The 24,852-nt window shown below is 35.3% G+C and overlaps 1 protein-coding gene across 4 annotated transcripts in view; it reads right to left on the bottom strand.

The window, feature by feature from the left end:
- SHOC2 (SHOC2 leucine rich repeat scaffold protein) overlaps window positions 1-24,852 on the bottom strand; it is a 90,994-nt gene that overhangs the window by 11,405 nt on the left and 54,737 nt on the right. For 2 of the 4 annotated variants that reach the window (XM_074002692.1, XM_065521411.2), the window contains exons 2-3: window positions 15,492-15,629; window positions 1,393-1,523 (exon numbers count right to left, since the gene is read on the bottom strand). Coding sequence is in view for 2 of the 4 variants with exons in the window: in XM_065521411.2 (XP_065377483.1) it covers window positions 1,393-1,523; window positions 15,492-15,629 (269 nt within the window). In the remaining 2 variants the exon portion in view is untranslated. The remainder of the gene's footprint in view (window positions 1-1,392; window positions 1,524-15,491; window positions 15,630-24,852) is intronic. The other 2 variants (XM_074002693.1, XM_074002691.1) reach the window with 1 other exon arrangement.

Raw genomic sequence — 24,852 nt, 5'->3', positions numbered from 1 at the left:
AGCCTTCGGAGTAGCTGGGATTACAGGTGCCCGCCACCTCACCCAGTTAATTTTTTGTATTTTTAATGGAGACAGGGTTTTGCCAAGTTGGCCAGGCTGGTCTTGAGCTCCTAACCTCAAGTGATCCACCTGCCTCGGCCTCCCAAAGTGCTGGGATTACAAGTATTAGCTACAGCGCCTGGCCTTAAAGAATCTTTGTTCTTAATTCGATTACACACACACACTCAGAAAAACTACCAAGTCAAAACATAGTAGCAGCACTTACGTAAGACATTTTTTGTTACAAAAAAAAGACTTTGCAAAGCTCAATCAATCAGTAAGTCCACAATTCTTCTGTTACATTACTACAGTAAGATATGCTTGAACAACTATAAGCAAACATCCATTGTTGACATGCTAAAATAGGTAGGAAAATAAGGAAAGTCAATAGTAAAAGACTAATAATAATATTGATAAAGACAACTTTAAAAGAAGAGTATTATATTGGCTGGCCACGGTGGCTTACGCCTGTAATCTCAGCACTTTGGGAGGCCGAGGCAGGTAGACCACTTGAGGTCAAGAGCTCGAGATCAGCCTGGCCAACATGGTGAAACCCCCATCTCTACTAAAAATACAAAATTAGCCTGGTGTGGTAGTGCCTTTTATCCCAATTACTTGGGAGGCTGAGGCAGGAGAATCACTTGAATCTGGGAGGCAGAGGTTGCAGCTGAGCCGAGATCGCACCATTGCACTCCAGCCTGGGCAACGGGAGCTAAACTCTGCCTCAAAAAAAAAAAAAAAAAAAAAAAAAAGTATTATATCTTACCCAATTAATCCCTAAGCAAAATAAGTGAAAATACTTTTCTAATAGAATCAACAAAACCTAAAAATGTGTTTTAAAAAAAGATTCTGGCAATTGTTTTATACTAAATAGGCCTTAATATTATTGCATAAACAAGGTAATAATTTGAGTCACAGGAGAATTGCTGCTAATATTAATTTTGATGATAGACAGTGCATTCTGTATCACTTATCATCTTTCTTTTTATAACTGAACTGGATAGGGTAGTTGAATTTTAAAACCAGTCATATAGCTTTTCCTTAATACCTTTACTGTCAGTTCCCAAAATGAAATGAGATTTACATGGTGCTAAAGTAGAATACAGCACACTTACTTTTCTCCTAGTTTTTCCCTTTTTCTTTGCATTAAAAAAAATAAAAACTTAATAGGTTCATATACCCATTCTTTCTTGTTTGGAGTTACTTTAGCAGTGGTGGTACATCCACAGCATACTCATTATTTAAACAATCTCAATGACCAAATTATTTACCCTGCTATAAAGATTTACTAGCTTTCCTTGAATTATCTTGCAGACTCACTTCAAATCTTGTTTTCTCTAATCCACTTCTTACCTCTGGTAAAGTAGAAATGTTATTGTTCTCTAAATTTAATTCTTCAAGTGCACTGCATTTTGATAATGATCTGGGTATTGCTGACAGTCTGTTATATCTCAGACCAAGACGACTTAAACTGGACAGGTTTCCTGTAAACATACACAAAAAAAGAAATTTATTTTTTACAAAATCTGATGAGCCTCTCACTGTCACAGGCTATGTACTAACTATTTAAAAATTAAAGTACTGTTTCAGCAAGATCCTTAACTTCTAGCACAAGGAACCCACACTACACTATCGATTAGGATGAAACTGAAATCACTTTTATGCTCACTTGTCTTGGAGAAATAAGGAAATATACAGCTATAAGTTAGTTTTTAAATGAACAATTAGATAAAGTATTGGCATACTTTAACAAGTTAATCTTTAGATAAGGCCTAATTTAACTGCATCAAAGCTGTGTATATTTTAAACTTACAATAATTATTCCATTTGTTCTATGTTATGATGATCCAATTTAGAACAAGTAGTTATATATAAGTATGTACACGTAATTTTGGAGAAGAAATTTCCAAATTTCTAAAATAGTATTGTTTAAAACATAAATTATTTACTGAGATCAGAAAGCTTCAATACTGAAAAGTTGGCCTGATGGTAAAAAATTTCTCAACCCCCTCCCCAAAACTTACAAACTGAAGTGAAAGTTATAGTCTCTTTTATCTAAGCATATCCAGCTTGAGCACAAAATAGCCATTATTGAATTTTTAAAAAGCAGAGCATTTTCTTTTCTTTTCTTTTTTGAGACTGAGTCTCACTCTATCGCCCAGGCTGGAGTACAGTGGTGTAATCTCAGCTCACTGCAACCTCCACCTCCTGGGTTCAAGCGATTCTCCTGCCTCAGCCTCCCAAGTAGCTGGGATTACAGGCGCCCACCACCACACCCAGCTAATTTTTGTATTTTTAGTACAGACGGGGTTTCACCATGTTGGCCAGGCTGGTCTTGAACTCCTGACCTTAAGTGATCTGCTGCCTGGAACTCCAAAGTGCTGGGATTACAGGCATGAGCCACTGCGCCCAGCTGAGCATTTTATTTTCTAGGTATTTTCTATTTTTCTTGCCAAGACTACATGGCCAGCTATATATAATGAATGATGAATATAATGACTTCTGTTATCATAAATGGTTCAACTCAAATTCAATTCTGCAAATAATATACATTAAAAATAAGTTAATTTTGATACAAAAAAAGCTAACAAGACAAGAATTTAGTCCAACATGCTATTTTGCTGTGGCTGATTAATTTCTTTTTTCACTTCAAATCACAACTGTTGCTATGAGATACTTGGATGGGCCAGGTTAAAATGCCAAATGCAGCCTTTACTTTTAAATTAAACAGTTATTTCCAGTGTTAGAAATTACAGAAGTGGATGCCTGTGTCAACACTTAACTTCTTGGAGATAAGTATTTTGAGGCCTTTCAGCCTTCGCAACCTCTTGATGTCCATTTCTTTCCTTTTGCTTTAATCATTGTTCAAAAAGCTGTCGTATGATCAACTTTCTTAGATGCAATATTACAATACTTACAGAAAACATACATTAGTCTATAGCATAAGTTAAGCCTTGACACCTTAAGAGGGCACTCATTATGCCTCATGATCCTTATCTGGTCATCAATCATCTGCATCTTTCCTTCTTGTGGAAAGTATCAAGCGAGTGAAGTTACACATAATGAATAATTGGAGCTAATTTTTAGCCTTTACATTTTCAAGATAAGAATCAGTCACTGATAAAAAAATACTCCTAATTCTATGCCATCAGTTGTCAACTATAATGCAGAAAAATGTAACAACCACTTCAATTCTTCCAATTAGAACTATTCCATAGGTATGCTATGTTCATTTATTAATACATCACTTTTGTACAATAGTGTTTGGAAACTGGGCCAAGAGTTTACTAGGTCTATCTAATTAAGTGAGATTCCAACCGGCATAAAGTTGAATACAAAAGCAACAATAAAAAACCACCACTTAGCAAAGACAAGTTAATTTAGTCTTTAAAATGCTTTGTAAATTAACTAAGAATGCTTCACTTAGTGACTTCATCAGAAGCGTCTTTCTGATGACACTCTGGTGAGACGTGTCAATTCTGCAGGAGAAAAAAAAATTGACTTTCCAAAGCCTCAGAAAATTCAGTGGTTAGAAATATGAACGAGAATATTCACTACTGCTATCACTGCGTTAGGCCAGGCGTGGTGGCTCACACCTGTAATCCCAGCACTTTCAGAGGTCGAGGCAAGTGGATCACTTGAGGTCAGGAGTTCAAGACCAGCCTGGTCAACATGGTGAAACCCCGTCTCTACTAAAAATACAAAATTATCCGGGCATGGTGGTGCACGCCTGTAGTCCCAGCTACTTGGGAGGCTCAGGAAGGAGAATGGCTTGAACCCGGGAGGAGGAGGTTGCCATTAGCTGAGATTGCGCCATTGCACTCCAGCCTGGGCGACACAGCAAGACTCCATCTCATTTAAAAAAAAAAAAAAAAAGACAATAAAAATGTTACTTAAAAGCTGGATTGGCAGAAAATAATTTGCTTTATGACAAAATATGTTAATTAAGTCATATAATGGCAAAAATAGGGACAATCTAAATATTCAACAATAGAAAAATAATTATTTAAATTGGAAGCATCACAATGTAATAGAAAAACCGAAGTATTTTATATTATTTATATGTCCATGGGCAAGTTATTTAACCTCTCTGTGTCAGTTCCTTATCCATAAAGTGGAAATAATGCCACACACCTAACAGGGTAGCTCTAGGGGTTAGATATAACACGCATAAGATACTTAGCACCATGACTAATAGATACATAATAGATGTTCAAATATATAATTTTCATTCTATAGTATGTCTATATTCTGCAATATTTTGTACATATTAAAGTTGTTATAAAAAGTTTTAAGATGTGAAAGACTTTAGGTATGATGTTAAGTTGGGGGAAAAAAGCATGATAAAATTGTGTATTTTGTATAATTTCAACAACGTAAGAAACAGGCACGCAAAAAAAGGGAAAGAAAATGTATCAAAACTAACCGTTATCTCTGCATGGCAGAATTACGGAAGAACAATTAAAAATTTGTTTCATTTTGTCTGCATTTTTCCTAATTTTCTATATTTTAAAATTTTTAAAAATTTTGATAAGAATAGATCTATAATTCTAAAGTCATCCTAATTTTTTTAAAAATTGTGACATCCTTCCACCATCCTTTTTCTTTTGGATGAATATTTTACATTACAGAGATATTTTATATAATGTGACCAATTTGCATTATATGCCTGTACATGTTTTTAATAGTATATTAGACAATATATTGCAGGTTATTTCACTTAATTCTGGTTTCTAAGTCAATTTGTTTTAAAGTTCAAAATGTGCTATCTTAACAATGCAAAGACCAAGGGGGAAAATGCCAATAAACAGTATACATCATTTGCCAAATAAAGAACAAAATAAAAATGCCCAAAATTCATTTTAGAATTCCTAGTTTCCTGATATTTAACTCACTTAACTCTGTGCTCTGTGATAAAGCTCTACCCACCTCTTGACAAGTGCACAGGCACACCCACGGCACTGTGCCAACACCTCTATCGTCATGATTACACCATATTATAAATGTTTATTTCATGTCTGTGTCCATTTTTAGACTTAGTGAGCTATCCACTGTCAGAACCCTAGTGCAGAGCCAGACACTGATAATATGTATTTGCTGTTTACTGAGAGTTTATTATAATAAAGCAAAAATTGAGAAACATTAAAAGGGTAGGCTGTATTCTATAAAACTGTGTTTATAGAAAGGGAGTAAGTATATATTTATCTAGTTAAAAATGTTTTCTACTATCAGTTTTATCCCTTCTAAGTCAGTCACAAAATTCTATTTGTATTCTCAAAATACATTTCTCATGTTTGTCCCTTCTCCAATCCCACCCTCATCATTTTTTTTATTTTTAAGAGACAAGAGTCTGACTCTGTCGACCACGGTGAAGTGCAGTGGCACAATCATGGCTCGCTGCAGCCTCAAACTCCCTGGTCTAAGGTGATCCTCCTACCTTAGCCTCTGGAGCAGCAGGGACTACAGGCATATGCCACCACACCCAGCTAATTTTTGTATTTTTGTAGAGATAGAGTTTCGCCATGTTGCCCAGGCTGGTCTCAATCTCTGTGCTAAAGTGATCCACTCACCTCAGTCTCCCAAAATGCTGGGATTACAGGCGTAAGCCACTGCACCTGGCCAAAAACATTTATACTAAAAACAACCTATTTCCTATTGTATCAAATGTAAACACTCTTTGCTAGCTTCTAGGGGTCCCCATGATATACCTCCACCCATCAATCAAGCTACTTATTTAACTGCTGTAAAACTGCACAGTGCCACACAAGACATAGTCTCTTCTCTCAAGAGGCTTACAGTACAGTGGTTTATTTTCACAAATAACTATAATACTTAGTAGACTACGATAATACCCTAAAAGAAGTATGAACAAAATCTTTGAATGTTTAGAGATGGGGGAGACAATTTCCAACACAAAGGATCAAAGCTGGCTTTATAAAGAAAGTGAAAAAGTTAATCTTAGAAAGAAGGAACATCTCTGTCTCTAGGAACAGGAGAGAATGAACAAAAGATGAGCAAAGAGGGAAAATAAATGTAGAAGTAAGAAGTTTGGGCCCTTTACATGGTAAGGGTCATCTTCTCCATAAAGTGAACACATAAGCTAAATTGTGGGAAAAAAAAAATGAGTATGGTGGTTTTAAGTTTTAGATAGCCATCCTGTGACATTTGATAAAAAGAAATGAAAAAGATACCTAGGAAGCAGCAGTAAGAGCCATCTGAGGGTAATCAGCAGGGACTTTACCGTAACATTTGTGAAATAACTTGTCACAGTCACCAGCTAGTTGGTGAATCCAACTTGGCTCCCTATCAACAAATCTTCCTTCAAGATCTTCACTGACTTTGCTCCACTTAGCTTGTTTCCTTGACACAGAACCATGCTGTGCTCATTCTCACCTCCATGCTGTTTGACTGTCCTCACTGCTGTGTTCAGACTGCATTTTTCTTCCATACTGAGTCCAATGCATTTGTTCATTAAGTCATTCTTAGCCATTTTTATTAAGATCTTACTGACCTCCTCGTAAACTGAATATACCAGCATACTGTTTTCACCGTAAGTTGGCAATTAATTATATTTGGTCTTATGTTAACTGTTTCATGGATCAGTTATCTCCCTCACCAGACTGAAAACCCAGTAAGTGAGGAGCTTTGCGATATTTCTCTCCACAGAATTTGTTTCAGTGCTAAGCATACAATAGGCATTAATTCATACTTTCTTAATAATTACAAAAACTAAAACATTTCATTATTTGTCCTCCTTTCCATTAGGAACAAGACACAAAAAATTATATGAAAGGTCCATAAAAATCTATTTTCTTCAACTCATTCTTATTTTATAAAATAGCATGTCTATGAAATATAGACTTTATTGGACATAACTGAAAAACATATATTCTCATCTGGTCTATCTGAATATAAATTAATTATTCTACAAATATTTGCAGGAATTTTTCTGAGATATCCAACATCTGAGCAGTCCATACTTAGATATTAGCCGGGAAGGAACTACTAACAATTCCAACTTTCTGCATTCCTCCCACCCCACCGCATCACTCTTAGTTATAAAATACATAAATGTATCTTCCTATTTTCCTTAGATAACCGTGGTTTATAGTCTGTTACATACCTATTGAGCCTGTCTCTAAGCACTTATTTATACATATAATACAGGGATTTCTTATGTTTATGTGTTTGCTTTCATATAAATGAGATCATTCTATTTGCTTCTCCCCTCCCCCATGTAACAGGTGACAGAAATATTTTTATGCTGAGTAAACACAGATATACCTCATTCTATTTAACCATTGTAAAGTGTTTCATGGTATGTGTGCCATTATCTCTCCAATCATTGTTCAACTGATGGCATTTGTTTAATTTTTTAAATAAGATTTATGTAATAAATACCCTTAGACATATATCTTTGTGTACATGTGAAAATATTTCTTATGTGTCAGAGGATATAGATGTTTAAAATTTTAATAACAAAAGGTTACATCATTTTTACTTCTACCAAGAGTGAAGAATAGCCCCATTTACTCACATCCTTGTAAAATGGGGAGGGATGGTATCAACATTTTATCCCTTGCCTATTCCATTCCTATGGCCACCACTATAGCAAGGTCAGCAGAAGTGAAAATTTTCCTGCGAGTAGTGATCATGTCTGATTATAAAGAACTTCGAAATCTTCCAATAAAATTTTAATTTCCTGTATGCAGCTGCAGATAAAAAGAGGCAGCTAACCTTTAAAAATAAAATGGAAGTAAACAAGACCATCCCTTTTTCTCCTTTACATCACTGCTTTCCCTATGGAAGAAAGTTGTTCCATTTTAACAAAATGGCTGACTTGTTCACCAAGGGGTCTTTGAAGTCTGCCATAAGAGTGGAGAATTTATTAACAGAGGAAAGTCTCCATGATCTTACTCCATCAACTGACATGCCCCATTCAATAACCCTTTACAGTATCATAGTAGAGGAATACAATAAACATGTTTTTTATTCTCACTGAAAACTAAAAAACTTTCTCTGGTAACAAAGATTAGTAAGAGAGCCAAATTCTAAATGTTTGTCAACTCAAATCCTAGTAAATAGAACCAGATTCTTGAAACTTCTCATCCAAAACCAAATAACTCTTAAGTTTCTCACTTTTAAAACCAGAGTAGTTTCCTAGAATTTAAAAATTACAAAATAAAAATAATGTAGCTAAATTGCTACATGACATTATCTAGTACCAAAACCAGTGGTAATTTAAATTAAGAGGTACCTCCACCTTTGTTGGATCTAAATTTTTTGCTTTTTGGTGGGGCAGAAGGGGTTGAATTTCTAACACTGTAATCCATGAGAATAGGCTATTCTGATGAAGAAATTTCACATTTGCAAAGGCCTTATCACTTGAGACTGCTGGCATATTCAGAGTCATCCACATTTTGCCAGAGTCCATTACTCTCAGCTAAATAAAAGAGGTTAAGAAAATTAAGGATGAAATATCAAAACTCTTTTATGCCAGAAGAAAACATCAGAAGTCTGGCTTTTATTGTGATTCACCCTCTGCAGTGGTTTCAACTCTAACCTCTCTCAATGAGTGGTTTTAACCACAAACTAAACTGCAACCTAGAAATCAACACATGCTTGCTGTAATGTTGAGCCATCTTGACTAAGAAATAAAATCACTGTTGCTGAGCTTCTGTATATAAACGTAGGCTGATCAGTGCCAATCACTGGCATTTAGCTTTCAAGTGCTTAACTTTGTCTATAAATTGTTCTGTGCTCCACTTTGACAGCTTGCTTTCTCTTATGCTGTCAGATTTTAAAAATATGGTAAAATCAAATGGCTATGAATTAAAATTAGATTCTTTCAATTTCAGCAAATATAACCAGCAGCTTTAGGTTAATTTAGTATAACTTTTGAGTAAGACTAATTTAAATGATCATAATCTTATTTTAACAAAGTAGCAAAAAAGTAGTAGGAAAGACTCAGGGTTCGAAGGATGAAATGTCAAAGGTACAATTATTTTTTCAGAAACATTAAACTAAAAGCAAACTGAAAAGTAAGCAACACAGAAATTCCTGAATGTTAAAAACCCAAAGAACACCACTATTAAAAAGAAAACTAGTAAAGTTGTTATACATACGCTGCACTGTAATTACCTAAAACCCAATTACTAAAATGACTAAAATGCTACTTGTTGGTATAACCATAATTACTGTAACATTTCTTCAGAGCCCAGTGCAACAAAAAGGCCTCTGTGAATTGTTCTGTGCTCCAGCCTTGAAGGCAAGGTTTTGTGGCATAGTTCTCTCCTAATATCATTTTGAGAAGAAATAGAAAGTAAAATATTTTTTCCTACTTCAGACCGTTTCTTCCCTGGATGACATAAAACTACTAGAGGTACCAGAAGGCTTTAAAAAACATCAGGTTCATACTTTAAAACAAAGTAACTGTTGGAATGAAGCTTAATATTTTCTTCTGATCATAGCTAATTTCTGAATGAGAAAATATTCATATAAAAATACATTTTTTAATTCAAGAAGGCAGACTAACAGTTAAATCAGAAAAACTATAAATATGTATTTAAGCACTCTCTTACTTAACTGCAACTTGGTAAACCCCAACCCATTTCCTTCTGTCTCTTCCTCACATCCTATGAGCTGTCAGCAACACTAGCTACTCAGCCTGGAAGTAAATGGCAGCAATTATCACAGGGGAGTGATAGTTACTCCAGGAATGTTCATGTTAAATAAAGAAAAAAGTAAAAACATTCTGGTCTACTTATAAGAAAAAAGAAAAGAAGGAAAAGGCAAGTAAATACAGTGATTTCTGGAAAGTAACTGTAAGATGATACAAGATTTTATTTTCAGTTATGAATTTAGGGCAAGATTCTTTAGTCCAGAGAAAAGAGTGTGGGCAGCTGCTTCCAGACTAGCATCAACTCTGTAGAATAGGTGTTGGGCTTTCTGTTTTTCATTTTAAGTTATACTTTCCCAGAACTAGAGTAGGATTTAAAAAAGGAAAAGTATCAGGAGAACCATAATTCAATTAAGTTTCCACTATTTAGGGTAAATTGTTGTTCTTCAATAAATGACAGTGAAAATCTCAAAGGTCAATTAAAACTGTTGAAATTTGTAAGAGACCAAGACCCAAAGGTCAAAGTTGCCCACCAAACCTCAATCTTCTGCTACATAATCAAAATACTAGGACTGGAAAGGATGGAGAAAGACAAGAGTAATTATTTTAATAAACATGGTAATTGATAAATGACTACAATGTCATAAAAAGTTTCAATAAATATTACCAATTTGCTTTGCCATTTACTCAGAGTAACAGCTGTACTATACTTCGCAACAACTATCAAAGCTATATAAAAGTAAATGCAATGTTATTTAAAATTTTCTTGTTAATGTTTCAGTTCTCATTGATTTCCAATTTGTAATACTGTAATCTGACCCTATAGAATAAGCTAGAGGTGAGGCATATGTGTTATTCTGAGATAACATCTAAACTACAAGAGATTAATACTAAAATCAAATGTTTTCATATTAGTAAACACACTTAAAACACAGAAGAATCACCTCTAATAGGACACTAATCCTACTTACTAGAAGACTGTATCATATATCACCACCTATGCTTTCTCTGTTTGCCAGGATTATTCATTTCAGTACTTTAATCGCATGCACCTTTGACTATTATTTAACAAGACTGAGATACAGACACATATAAAAATATTAAATAATAAAATATTGTTAGACTATTTGAGACAGAGAAGAAGGTCGAATGAAAATCATGCTTTATATATCTATCTGATCAGTTGAAGGAGTAGGCAAAGTTATACAGATATTTAAGAGAAAAGAGTTCTAAACAGAGAGATGGGAAGTACAAAGATCTCAAGGCTAGAATTTACCTGATATGTTCAAGAAACAATAAAATGTCTAGCATGTGTAATATCCTAAGATATACACAGTGACTAAACATCAATGAGAAGGATAAGAAAATCACTTTATAACATTTCAAGTATCTTAAATTTTAGTTCTCCTGTCTGATTTGCAGTAGAGTAAAGCAACATTTTGTTTTTCTAAGACTAAGAATTTGGATTTTATAAAAAGTCATTTTTTGAAAGTGCTTTTAGGTGATGTTTCACTGAAAGTGATTATGATGAGATTATACATTATTCCTTCTTTTCTTCTTTACCATTCTAATTAGTTGGTTGTTCATACTAACCAAACTTACAGATACATATTTCAATGTAAAAACATACAACACAAACTAAATATGTCACTGTGTGACATATTTACTATACTGAACACTATACTGAATATACGCTGAATATATATGGCCAACAGAGAAAGCATAATATACACTGAATATATACTGAATATACTGAAGAACACTGTACTGAAATAAAACTTAAACCTATATGTTGAATTGGCCCAGAGTATACTAGGAAAATGTGATCCTGAAAAATAAACAGTGAGAAATAAAATATAGTTCTTATATTTCAGAAATCTAGAAATAATACTTTGGCTGGCCAAGCAAAATGACTAAGTCACTTATCACAGGGGGAAAAAAAAAATGGACTGGCCTCATCTTTGTACATTCAATTCCAGAAGAAGGTAGAACTATCTGTTAGTTCTACTGAGATCCTCAAGGAAAGGAAGTTTGACCCAATTATTTATATCCATCTAAACTGTTCCTGAATTATAAAAGCTACACACATACAAGAACTATAGGAGAATACTGTTCCCATGAACCATTTTTGAGAAAATGACTACCAACCAGATTGACTTCAGCCAACCAAGAAATGACTGAGGCAACTATGGCAACAGGACTGCTGATGAACATTAAGACTAAAACAAAAATGGGAATTAGTATAACAAGGTATGTGTTACCTATGCTGACAATGCAATTAACAAAATTAAGAAGAAAAAGAGACCCCTCCAGAAAGGGCAGAAAGTAGAATAAACTCATTGATTGCCTCATCTGTACCATAATTGATATTTATGGATCACTCCACCCAACAAAAGTAGAATACATATTAAACTGCACATGGAATACTTTTACTATGATGAAAGAATTCAAGTCCTATCAGGAATGTTTTTGACCACAATGGAGGTAAACTAGAAGTCAAAGTCTAAGGTTTTTGCCTTTAAAAATAATAGCAAAAACCGCGATTACTTTTTTACCAACCTAATAAATAAGCCATAGATCACAGAAGAAACAAAAAGGTAAATTAGAAAATACTTCTAAAAGGAAAATACAATATATCAGAATTTGTGGGAAGCTGCTGAAGCAGTACTGAAGGGGAAATTTATAGTGCTAACTGTCTTTATGAGAATAATAGAAAGATCTCAAATTAATGACCTCAAGGTGCCACCATAAGAAACTAGAAAAAGAACAAATAAAACTCAAAGTAAGCTGGTGAAAAGAAATAATAAAGTTCAAAATGGAAATCAATGAAATAAAAACCAGAGAAACAATAGGGAAAATCAATAAAACTAAGAGAGGATCAATAACATTGATATACTTCTAGCCAGAATGATTAAGAAAAAGCACAAGTTCCTGATATCAGGAATTAGAGAGGTGGCATTACTACAGATTCTACAGATATTAAAATAACGTTAAGAATGTTATGAACAACTTAAAGCTTTTAAATGTGATAACTGAAATAAAATAAATATATTTCTTGAAAGACCCATTATGACCAAGTTTGCTGAAGAAGAAAGTAATAACTGAACAACTTAAAGCTTTTAAATGTGATAACTAAAATAAAATAAATATATTCCTTGAAAGACCCATATGACCAAGTTTGCTGAAGAAGAAAGTAATAACCTGAATAGCCCTATACCTATTAAAGTAATTGAAATTGCTTTAAAAAAAATTCCTATAAAGAAAAGTCCTGTCCTGGATGGCTTCACTGGTGAATTTTATCAAATATTAAAGGAAGAAATAATGCAATTTCATACCAACTATTCCAAAAATTGAACATATGTAGCCAGCATTACCCTGAAACCAAAAACTAGGTAAAGATAGGTTGTATAATATTACATGTGAATTTATTGTTTATTCAAAACAAATACATCTAATATTTAGAACTTCTACCAGAATGTAACTTCTTAATTTATTTCTTCTTGGTAAGCAATTTTGGTCTTATTATCTGGGTTTTTATCAAGTTCAGGGAAACATTATAAAATTAGATTTTATAACTGTATCAGCACTATTTGGCCTTCTAGAACGTCTAGTCCTATCTGCCATGACTTTGTAACTTTTTCACTTCTTTTCTACACATTTCTTTTTGATCTAGATTCTAGGGGACTTTCAGTTTATCCTAGAGACCAGTCTCTGGCTGTGTTCATTTGGTTATATGGAATTTTCCATTAAATTTGATTTGGCAAACATATCTCTAAGAGTTGTATTTTATTCTTTGTTTCCTTTTTGTATCAGCCTGATCATATTTTAAACATGCAGTTTAAATATCCGTTCTATGTTCTTTTTCTCCTAGGATCACTTCTCCTTGTTCATCTTGGCCATTTTAATAGATTTTAAAGAGAAAAAAAAGCATGAAATAATTGTGCTTGGTCCTTATTATCTTGAATCAGAAATCTGATTCTCTTATTTATACAGGACATTCGGTAGAATATTAATTTTGGATATTAATAGAATAATTCAGTATGTGTTGCAGACAATCTTGCCTTTCAGAGGGACATCTAAACCATAAACCAGTTAACTAGAATACATAATCTCTTTCCACTACAAATAGTAATATGATAGTGTCATGGGCCAAAAATCAGGGAAACATAGATTCTAATGGCTACTTATTACATCCATGTTTCAGCTTGCTTTTCTGTAAATAATTGTCCTGTATAACCTAAGACAGTCTACGCAACCCTGCTAAGAAATTCCCTAAAACTGCTTTGTTTTAAGTAATGGTAGGTAATTCAAATAAATTCTCCCAATAAAAAAATAAATAAATAAAAACATCTTCCAAAACCAAAATCAGAGAGTTAACAACATAATGACTAAGCGCCAGACCAGAAACAAGCTGGGAACCCAGATACAAGCAAAACAATGGAGATAATTCCGTCCTAAGAGCACATCCCTAACTGGAAGACGCAGCTAAAAGGCTAAGTCATTTTTCCAGCAAGAGTCAAAATCTAGGGTCTGCCAAGGGTGAGGACTCTTAGTCATCAACCTCAAGTGGGACCCTCTAGAGCTGCACCCTACCAGTAAGGGTGAACTGGAAATAAAACAGCCATCCAGTTAGCCTGCAGAAAACCTTTTAATCACTTGGGGGACCAAAAAAATCTCAAGCCTTGAACACAAATGGATTAAAGTGATCCCCTCTCTACTAGGTACCCAACAGAGGCAGACAAAAACTCTTCTGGAGAAAGGTAACATCATCACAGGCCTCAAATGATTTAGTAATCACGCCTCTGAAATATTCATGACTGGACCAAGCGTGGTGGCTAAGGCCTGTAATCCCAGCACTTGGGGAGGCAGAAGTGGGCAGATCACCTGAGGTCAGGAGTTCAAGACCAGCCTGGCCAACATAGTGAAACCTCATCTCAATTAAAAATAGAAAAAAATTAGCCAGGTGTAGTGGTGGGTACCTGTAGTCCCAGCTACTCAGGAGGCTGAGGCAGGAGAATCGCTTAAACCCAGGAGGCAGAGGCTGCAGTGAGCCAAGATCGCACCACTGCACTCCAGCCTGAGCGGCAGAGTGAAACTTGTCTCAAAAAAAATAAAAATGAAAAAAGTAAAATACTAAATATTCATGACTGAAATTATGTAAATTAAGTAGCGATGTAATTTTTCTAAATAAACATTATAGTATCCTTATACCACATTAATAACTAAAAAAGCATCAGAATTTTTTAAATTCCCTTTACTGGTATAAATTTATGGGCAATCAGAAAAATAAACAAGACTACATAAACACAGAACATATCACAGCTCAATTCAATTTTTTTGCAATTTGGCTAAGTCTCTAAAACATATTTTGAACTTCAAGTCATCTCCTCGCTTATCCCTTTAGTATTACAAATAAACAAACTTTAAAGTATACTGGCCGTGTTTAAAAAACTAAACAACATGGTTTTATTTTTCAATATGGAATACTTTAGCAAAGAAAGGACCATACCCAGTATAACAACATGCAACTCAGAAACAAGCAGAAATAGAAAAAGCCACCCATTTTGCAATTTAAACTATGACAGAATATATATACATGTAACTCAATATTCTCTCTCTTTTATAATCCCATCGGGCTCATGTCCTAAAACCTATTTTCTTTGTCAAGAAAAGGAAATGAAAAGTGATTTTAAAATATTATCATAAAAGTTTTACAACTTTGGTAATTGTGAATTTTAATCCTGAATTTTCATTACCAAATGGACCAAAAATAGTCCTGTTAATATCCAGTTAGCTATTAACAGCTATCAATATCTTCTTTCTCCTCTCATACCTATAGTATCTGGGAGATCTAGCAGTTCATTGTGCTGCAAGTCAAGGTTGGTTATCTGTGTACAGTTTCCAATCTCCTTTGGAAGGTGTTCAAGTTGATTGTGAGCTACATCCAGCGTAATGAGGTTACATAATTCACCTGTAAATTGACCAACATAAAAATTCAATAAGCATTATTAAAAAACATACTCAGATAATACTTGTAAGCAAGAAAATAAATTTTATAATTTCTGAAAACAACTGGAAACAAAACCACATTATAGAGGCAACTTTTATTTTAAAATTTTAAATCATTTAGTGAACATACTTGCATTGCAAGAAAATGAAAATTTCTTTTTTCTGTATCACAATTGCATTTTCTTTCTCAAAAACTAAGTCAACCACAAATCTGAAACCATTACTTCAAGATGACATCTGATAAAATGTTGTTTGTGAATGATTACTTTTCCAACCTCTTTAAGTAACCAATTCAGTCACAAATGTTTACATATATTCCAAAATTTGAAGTACTGATTTTGTTAACCAAATTCAGCATAAATAATATCAGATACACCTTGAGTTCAGTTTGAGGGTCATAATCTACCTCAAGATATGGAAATAAATGGAAATGGAAAAGTAATTTTAAAATAATTATCTTAAAAGTTTTACAACTTTGGTAATTGTGAATTTTAATCTTGAATTTTCATTACCAAAATGGATCAAGATAGTCTTCTTAATATCCAGTTAGCTATTAATAGCTATCAGTATCTTCTTTCTCCTCTCACACCTATAGTATCTAGGAGGTCTAGCAGTTCACTATGTTGCCAAACAAAGTTGGTTATCTGTGTACTGTTTCCAATCTCCCTTGGAAGGTGTTCAAGTTGATTGTGAACTACATCCAGCTTTCAAATATGAAATCTCATATATGCTTTCGAATATGCATGTGTTCTGATGTTATATAAATGCATAAATTGACATTTATAAGTAAAAATTGCTTCTCAATTTACTAGGACTCTAAAAGGACAGAAAATAAGGTATATTTCTCTGTTTCCATTCTGGTTGAAAGGTCTGTATTGGCAATTTAAATTACCTGCAGTGTTACTGAGTTTTAAAAAACCTTTTCATTTTTATTGGTCTTGTCAAGGTTTTTCTATTATTATTTTTTAAGGCAGAGGTTGGAGATACAGAAAAGTACAAACTATAGAACTCTGAAGAATGGGTGTGTAACACATTTTTAAGCCACACATAATAAACACAGGCAACAAAAGAAAAATCGATGTTAGATTTTATCAAAATTAAAAACTTTAGTGCATCAGAGGATACTATGAAGAGTAAAAAGGCAACCTATACAGTGGGAGAAAATATATGCAAATCACATATCTCATAATGGATTGATATCCAGAATATATAAAGAACTACCATAAAACAAGACCATCACAAAAATCCTCAAAGAAGCCGATTTTTAAAAGGGCAATGGACTTCAATAGATATTTCTCTAACGATATACAAGTGGGCAATAAACACATGAAAAGATGCTCAACATCAGTAATCACTAGGGAAATGCAAATCACAAGATACCACTTCATACCCATTGGGATGGCTATTATCAAAAAATAGAAAATAACAAGTACTAGTAAGGATGTGGAGAAATTGGAACCTTTGTGCACTGCTGTTGGAAAATGGTACAGTTGCTGTGAAAAACTGCACAGTGGTTCTTCAAAAAATTAAACATAAAATTACCATACAAGTCAGCAATTCAACTTCAAGGTATATATCCAAAAGAACTGAAAACAAGGACACAAACAGGTATTTGTACACCAATGGTCATAGCAGCATTATTCACAATAGTCAAAATGTGGAAACAACCCAACTGTCTATTAACGAATGAATAACCAAAATGTGGTATATATATATAATGGAGTACTCTACAGACTGGAATACATTTCTGATGGGTGCTAAACATGGATAAACCTGGAAAACATTATATACCAAGTGAAATAAGCCACACACAAAAGAACAATTTTATGATCCCTCTTATATGAGGTACCTGGAATAGTCAAATTCACAGAGACAGAAAGCAGAACGGTGGTTAGCAGGTGCTGAGGAGAGAGGGGAACGAGGACTTATTGTTCAACAGGTACAGAGTTTTAGTCTCAGACGATGAAAACGTTCTGGAGATTAATAATGGTAATCATTGCACAGCAATGTCAATGTGCTTAATGCCACTGAACTCTACAAGTAAAAATGGCTAAAATGATAAATTACATGTTATGCATATTTTATAATTAAAAAACTTATGGGACATAGCTAAGCCAGTGCTAAGAGGGAAGTTTATAACACTAAATTTTTACATTACAAAAGAGGTAGGATCTCAAATCAGCAATCTAAGTCCATCTCAAGAAAATAGAAAAAGATAAAAATAAGTCCAAGCAAGCAAAAGGAAGTTAATAAAAATGAGTATAAATCAATAAAAATGAAAACAAGGAAGAAAGAGAATAGTTAATGTAAATATAAGATGGTTTTTTGGGGGAAAAAATCAATGCTTATAGCCCTCTGCCATGATTTACAAAGATAAAAAAGGGAGAAGACACATATTTCAAATATTAGCAATGAAAAAAAGGAATACAGATCCTACGGTGTTTAAAAAGAGAAAATGGACATACTACAAAAATCTTTGTAATTATAAATCATAAATTCAAAAACTTAGAAGATATAACCTAATTATTCCAAAGCCAAACTACCAAAACTCAATCAAGATGAAACAGAAAACCTGAATAGTACTATAACCATTAAATAAATATTTGTAACTAAAAAGTTTTTCAAAAAAGAAATTCTAGGCCCAGATGGCTTCACTGCAGACTTTTACCAAATGCTTAGAAATGAATTAACACCGATTTTATGCAATGTCTGCCAAAAAATAGAGGAAACAATTTCAAACTCATTTTATGAGGTATTACCTTGATATTAAAATCAAAGACAGTACAAAAAAGAAAACTATAAATCAATGTCTCTCATGAGATTTCTGTGTCAGGAACTCAGACACAAAAATTCTCAACAAAATATTAGAAAACTGAATTCAACAATATAAAAGGGATTATACATCATGACCAAGTACGATTAGGATTAATTCTTGATATGCAAGGCGGGTTTACTATTTGAAAATCAATCAATGTTATTTACCATATCAACAGTCTAAGGAAGTAAGGTCATTTGATGATTCATACAAGGAAAACTTTTAACAAATTCAAAATGCATTCATGTTAAAAAACCATCACCAATTTAGAAACAGTGGGGAATTACCTCCATTTAGTAAAAAGCTTCTATAAAAACTTACAGCTGACTTCCAGTTTCCAATCTAACACATAAAAAATTTTGAAGTCATTGCTCCTGTCCTCACAACAAGAAAAAGGCTGAATAAAATGAAGATTATCAACTCTTCTTATATCCTTTTGAGATCTGAGGACAAACCTCTGCCCCCAGAACTGGAGAGAAATGTGATACAGAGTTACCAGGAGTAGAAGCCACAGCTGGGAGCTTGGTAGGAACACTTACTGAACTAATTAATTCGTTCAGACAAAAAATTATTGCTATGTACATTCTCTTTTTTCAGGCCCAATACTGGGCACTGAAGAAACAGACTACAATATACCAAATGCTCATATTCATGAAACTTACAACTCGTAAAAAGACAATGTGATTTGAAGGAGGCTACAAAGAGTCTCTGCTCCAATTAGGTCTCCTTCATTGCTTGCTTATAAAATTTCACCATTAAAGAGCCATTCTTTTGGATCTTCATGGCCATTCACCTCAAAGTTCTTTATCTTTAAGGTGGTGACCCTTTCACTGACTAATTCATGAAAGAAAAACTTACTGTGCACCTACTGGAGATTCAGCAGTGCAGGCAATGAAACAAGTTTCCATCTACATGAAAGATTCAGCAGTGCAGGAAACAAAGCAAGGTTCCATCCACATGAAACTTACACTGTAGTGTGCATGGAGTGGGGAATCATAAAATAAAGAAATAAAGTGTCAGGATGTGATAACTGCTGTAAACAACAAGAAGAAAACACACAAGGAAAGGAAGTTGGAACTGTGACTGTTGGGGGAAGATGGGGTGGGAAAAAAAAAAAAGCATGTTTGAACTGAGACACAGGGGGTTGGGAGGGGAAATAGGCAGAAAAGGAGATGAGGGAAAGAAAGTGAGAAATCTAGGGTCTTAAATATCACCCTAAGGAATCTAGACCATTTTGACCAGATAATAAAGCACAATTTAAAGTTTTTAAGCAAACCATGATAATCAGAGTACTGCTCTAAAAAGTCTGTTTTCTCTAGATTTGAATGGATAGATTGGAGAAAGAGAAAAAATACAGAGCCTAGGTTGACACAACTGCAATTAGGCCACAAGAAATAGTGTGAAAGTCTATACTACATCAATGGCAGTGGAATCAAGTGAACGAACAACAGGCCTACTATCAAGAGGGACAGAAAAAGCGACAAGACACTTTGGGAGCCCGAGGCGGGCGGATCACAAGGTCAGAAGATCAAGACCATCCTGGCTAAAACGGTTAAACCCGTCTCTACCAAAAATACAAAAAATTAGCCAGGCATAGTGGCGGGTGCCTGTAGTCCCAGCTACTCGGGAGGCTGAGGCAGGAGAATGGCATGAACCTAGAAAGCAGAGCTTGCAGTGAGTCGAGATTGCGCCACTGCACTCCAGCCTGAGCTACAGAGCGAGACTCCGTCTCAAAAAAAAAAAAAAAGTGACAGGAATGTGGTAGAATAACGCTTTTCAGACAACATATGGTGAAGGCCTGGTTCTTTGTCTTTTGCTTTTCCCAAGTGGTTGTAGATGAATATTTAAAACACAAACTCACACACTTGGATGTCTCAGCAATGTCAAATTGTTACATAAGATTCTAAATGCGGCCGGGCGCGGTGGCTCATGCCTGTAATCCCAGCACTTTGGGAGGCTGAGGCGGGTGGATCACGAGGTCAGAAGATAGAGACCACGGTGAAACCCCGTCTCTACTAAAAATACAAAAAAAAAAAAATTAGCCGGGTGCGGTAGTGGGCGCCTGTAGTCCCAGCTACTCGGAAGGCTGAGGCAGGAGAATGGCATGAACCTGGGAGGCGGAGCTTGCAGTGAGCTGAGATCGTGCCACTGCACTCCAGCCTGGGTGACAGAGTCAGACTCTGTCTCCAAAAACTAAAAAAGATTCTAAATGCTTCCTTTCAGTTTCTGTTCTTAATTTGGGCAAACTAGTAACAAACAGTTGGTGGCCCAGTACTTGTCTAGTGAGTAGGCTACACCTTGACTAGAACTAGAACAACAACAAAAAAATTCTCTGATCCTAAGATATTGAGCCTGGGTTGATAGAGAAGATAAGATGCAATTATGAGAGAGGAATGGAATCCACAAAGAAGAAAAGTTGAGCTGAAGTTATAGTTTGGTCATGATGAATTTGAGATACTAGTGTGACATCTACGTAAAATATTTAGTGGTTAATTGTGGGGGAAAAAACATGAAGAAAATGTTATCATGGTAGAACATTTTTGTCCTAAGAGAAAGTTGGATTTAACATCTGCAAACATTGAGCTCTTCTGGCTAAGGGTAATGGTGGAGTCGTGTTGATAATTTAAAACTGTGGATAAAATACTTAAAGGCATATAGGGATACCAAAGTTAAAACTAGAGGGAATTTAACCCTTAAAAAGAAGGGAACTGTAATAGGCAGACTTCTAAGATAACCCCCAATGGCCCTGCCTCATGAATAATTATATACATTATCTAATTACCCCTCCCCTTGAGTGTGGGCTAAACTTAGTGACTTGCTTCTTACCAATAGAATATGGCAAAGGTGATGGGATGTCACATTTGTGATTCAGTTACTAAAGATTGTGACTTCCATCTTGCTAGCACTTTAATGATTTCTTAGCTTACACCCTTTGATAAGGCAAGTTGCCATGTTGAAAAGACCCATGTGAAAAGGAACTAAGAGCAGTCTCCAGCCAACAGTCAGCAAGAAATTGAAGCCCTCTCTCCAGCAACCTGCTAGGAACTAAATCCTAACAAAAATTACATGAGCTGGGATGTGAATCTTTTCCCAGGTGAGCCTTCTCAAGCCCTGGCTAACACTATGACTGAAAAATCTTGTGAGAGACCCTAAATCAGAAGGTCCAGTTAAGTTGTGCCTGATACCCAAACCAAATAAACTATAAGGTAACAAATGATTGTTGTTTTAAGAGTTATCTTTCAGAGTAATTTGTTATACGACAATAGACAACTAGTACAGCAATCACATGAGATTCACCTTCATAAATGCCTTTTTATAAAGCTTTTACCATGAAGTTACTAAAAAATCTGCAGGTGAAAAGTAAATCTCAAGTCAAAAGCCAAAGTCCTACTGCCAAGAAGCCAAAGGACAGGGTTCAGGGTTATAAGAGTGACTGGAATTCAAGGTTGGATACTCTGTAAAGGAGGAAATCACAAAGAGCAGAGTCCTAAAATCTGCAAATACACACTCCTCAAATGTTTGCCTGACTCCGAAAATGCATGTGGGAGAGGAGACTGCAAGGAGTCCAAGGGGAGAACCACAGCTAAAAGGCTAAAGGAGCTGAGCAGAGAGTTCAACAGTCGCCAAAGTTCTTTAAGAGTTTGGATTTTCAGTCTTGTCAAGTTGTTGGAGAGTAAGAAAACAAAATTCCAAGAGGGCTATAACATAGGAGAGTAAAGACCACATCTCAAAACTAAGGAATTTACCCTAGGTTTAAGGATATAACCAAATAGCATCACCCTTAGAAGAGCTAAATCTAAGTCTCTATGGTCAAGGTGACTCAACAGCAATTTAACTGCCTAGCAGAACAAAATGTAATACTTTTCAGAGGATAACGGAATCCATAGTAGTTACAGTACTAGCTATTTATACTAGCCAATCAAGAATTACTAGACTGTCTTCTATTTACCACCATGGATGCAACTAGAAAATGAAAAAAATGTTTGAGAAAATGGTTTGCAGACTGCAGACAATAGCCATGTATGACTGTGCTCCCTTGTATCAAAGGAAAACAATAGGAGGTCCTATGATTGCCCCAGGTTACTGCCTGGAGGCAGGTTCCAGGTCACAGAAAAAGCAGAGAAGGAATACAGAACAAGCGCCAATAGTTATTACTGTTAGGGCAAAATATTTTAGTCTAGGAAAGCCAAGATGGTTAGAATTTGTGAGGCAGAATTGGAGACAGAAGAGAGTAGCAAGTAGATTTGTGCAATCTGCAAGAAAGACTTATTCAGTCTTTGCCTAAATTCTTATCTGCATTAGGTGCAAACAAACCACCAAAGGCTAGGCAAAGACCTAGCAGCAGCAACCCAAACAATTCCCAGCAGTCACACAAGGTTGTGAATAGTTTGAATTCCTACCAGTCACAAAACAGACCTCCTAATATATAGATTTTCAGGGAGTCATCAAAATTTATTACCTTAGCAGTGGGGCTAAATTAGATGTAGACAAAAGGCTACTAAAACTACCATAACAAAGCTTAAAAGCAAGCCAGAAAGGATTAAACTGACTACAGAAAAATTTAACTGTATGCCAGGACAAAGTCCAGCACTATTAAAAGAATACAACAAAATCCAAGACTTAACAATGTGAAAATCTTATGAAGCTCACATCCAATTAAAAATTACTAAACATGTAGGATGGGTATGGTGGCTCATGCCTATAAACCCAGCACTTTGGGAGGCTGAGGCAAGAGGATCACCTGAGGATGGGAGTTCAAGACCAGCCTGACCAACATGGAGAAACCCCATCTCTACTAAAAACACAAAATTAGCCAGGCGTGGTGGTTCATGCCTGTAATATCATCTACTTAGGAGGCAGGAGAATTGCTTGAACCCGGAAGGCGGAGGTTGCGGTGGGCCGAAATCACACCATTGCACTCCAGTGTGGGCAACAAGAGCAAAACTGTCTCAAAAAAAAAAAAAAAATTACTAGACATGCAAGATGCAGGAAAATAAGACCCACACAAGGAGAAAAGTCATTCTGTAGCAACAGACACAAAAATAAAAGATGAAACTATAAGACAAGGACAGTGAAAAAGCTATTAAACAATGAGCTCCATATGTTCAAGGTAAAAGAAAACTTGAATAAAAATGACACCCAATGGAATGTATGGAAGTGAGAAATAAAATACCTGAGATGAAAACTTCATTGTATAGAACAGTAGATTTAGACACTGAAGAAGAAATGATATACAGCAGCAACAAAAAAATAGCTATAAAACTATCTAAAATATACACGGGACACACACAGACAAATAGAGCATCAATGACCTAAAATGTAAAGTCTAATATATATTTAATTAGAGACTCAGATAATAGAAAAAAAAAAACAGGACCAAGAAAGGGAAAAGTTACAAGAAATAATGGCCAAAATTTTTCCAATTTTGATGAAAACCATAAACCTACAGATCCAAGAGGCTCATAAACTCCGAGATAAGAATAACAGCAGACTTCTTGTTAAAAACTAGGCAAGCTATAAGAAAATGGAGAGGTGTCTCTAAAACACTGAGGGGGGAAAAAAGGAAACTTTCAAACTAGCATTCTATATTAGGAAAAACAGCTTTCAAAAATGAAGGCAGCAAGGTGTGATGGCTCACACTCTTAATCCCAACATTCTGGGAGGCTGAGGTGGGTGGATTGCTTGTGCCCAGGAGTTTGAAGACCACTCTGGGCAATATGGTAAGACCCTGCCTCTACAAAAGATACAAAAACTAGCTGGGTATGGTGCACACACCTGTAGTCCCAGCTACTCGGGAGGCTGAGGAGGGAGGATCACTAGAGCCCAGGAGGTCGAGGCTGCAGTGAGCCATAATCACACCACTGCACTCAAGCCTGGGTAACAAAGGGAGACCCTGTCTCAAAAAAAAAAAAAAAAAAAAAGCAAAATAAAGATTTTAAAATAAAGCTTAACGAATTCATTTTGAGCAGACCTACACTACAATATGTTAATGCACGTTCTTTGGGCAAAAAAAAAATGATTTGAGGCCGCGTGCGGCAGCTCACGCCTATAATCCCAACACTTTGAGAGGCCGAGGCGGGCGGATCACCTGAGGGGAGAATTCAAGACCAGCCTGGCTAACGTGGTGAAACCCCGTCTCTACTAACACAAAAATTAGCCGGGTGTGGTAGCGTACACCTGTAATTCCAGCTACCCAGGAGGCTGAAGCAGGAGAATCGCTTGAACCCGGGAGGCAGAGGTTGCAAGGAGCCAAGATGGCGCCATCGCACTCCAGCCTTGGCAACAAGAGCAAAACCCCCTCTCACAAAAAAAAAAAAAAGAAGAAGAAGAAAAAGAAGAGAAGATACAGCAATGAATACTAAAATAGTGA

Source organism: Macaca fascicularis, chromosome 9 (genome assembly GCF_037993035.2).
Source record: "Macaca fascicularis isolate 582-1 chromosome 9, T2T-MFA8v1.1".
Classification (NCBI taxonomy): Eukaryota; Metazoa; Chordata; class Mammalia; order Primates; family Cercopithecidae; genus Macaca; species Macaca fascicularis.
The sequence above is the reverse complement of the archived record's forward strand: the minus strand, read 5'-3'. Positions and strand labels throughout refer to the sequence as shown.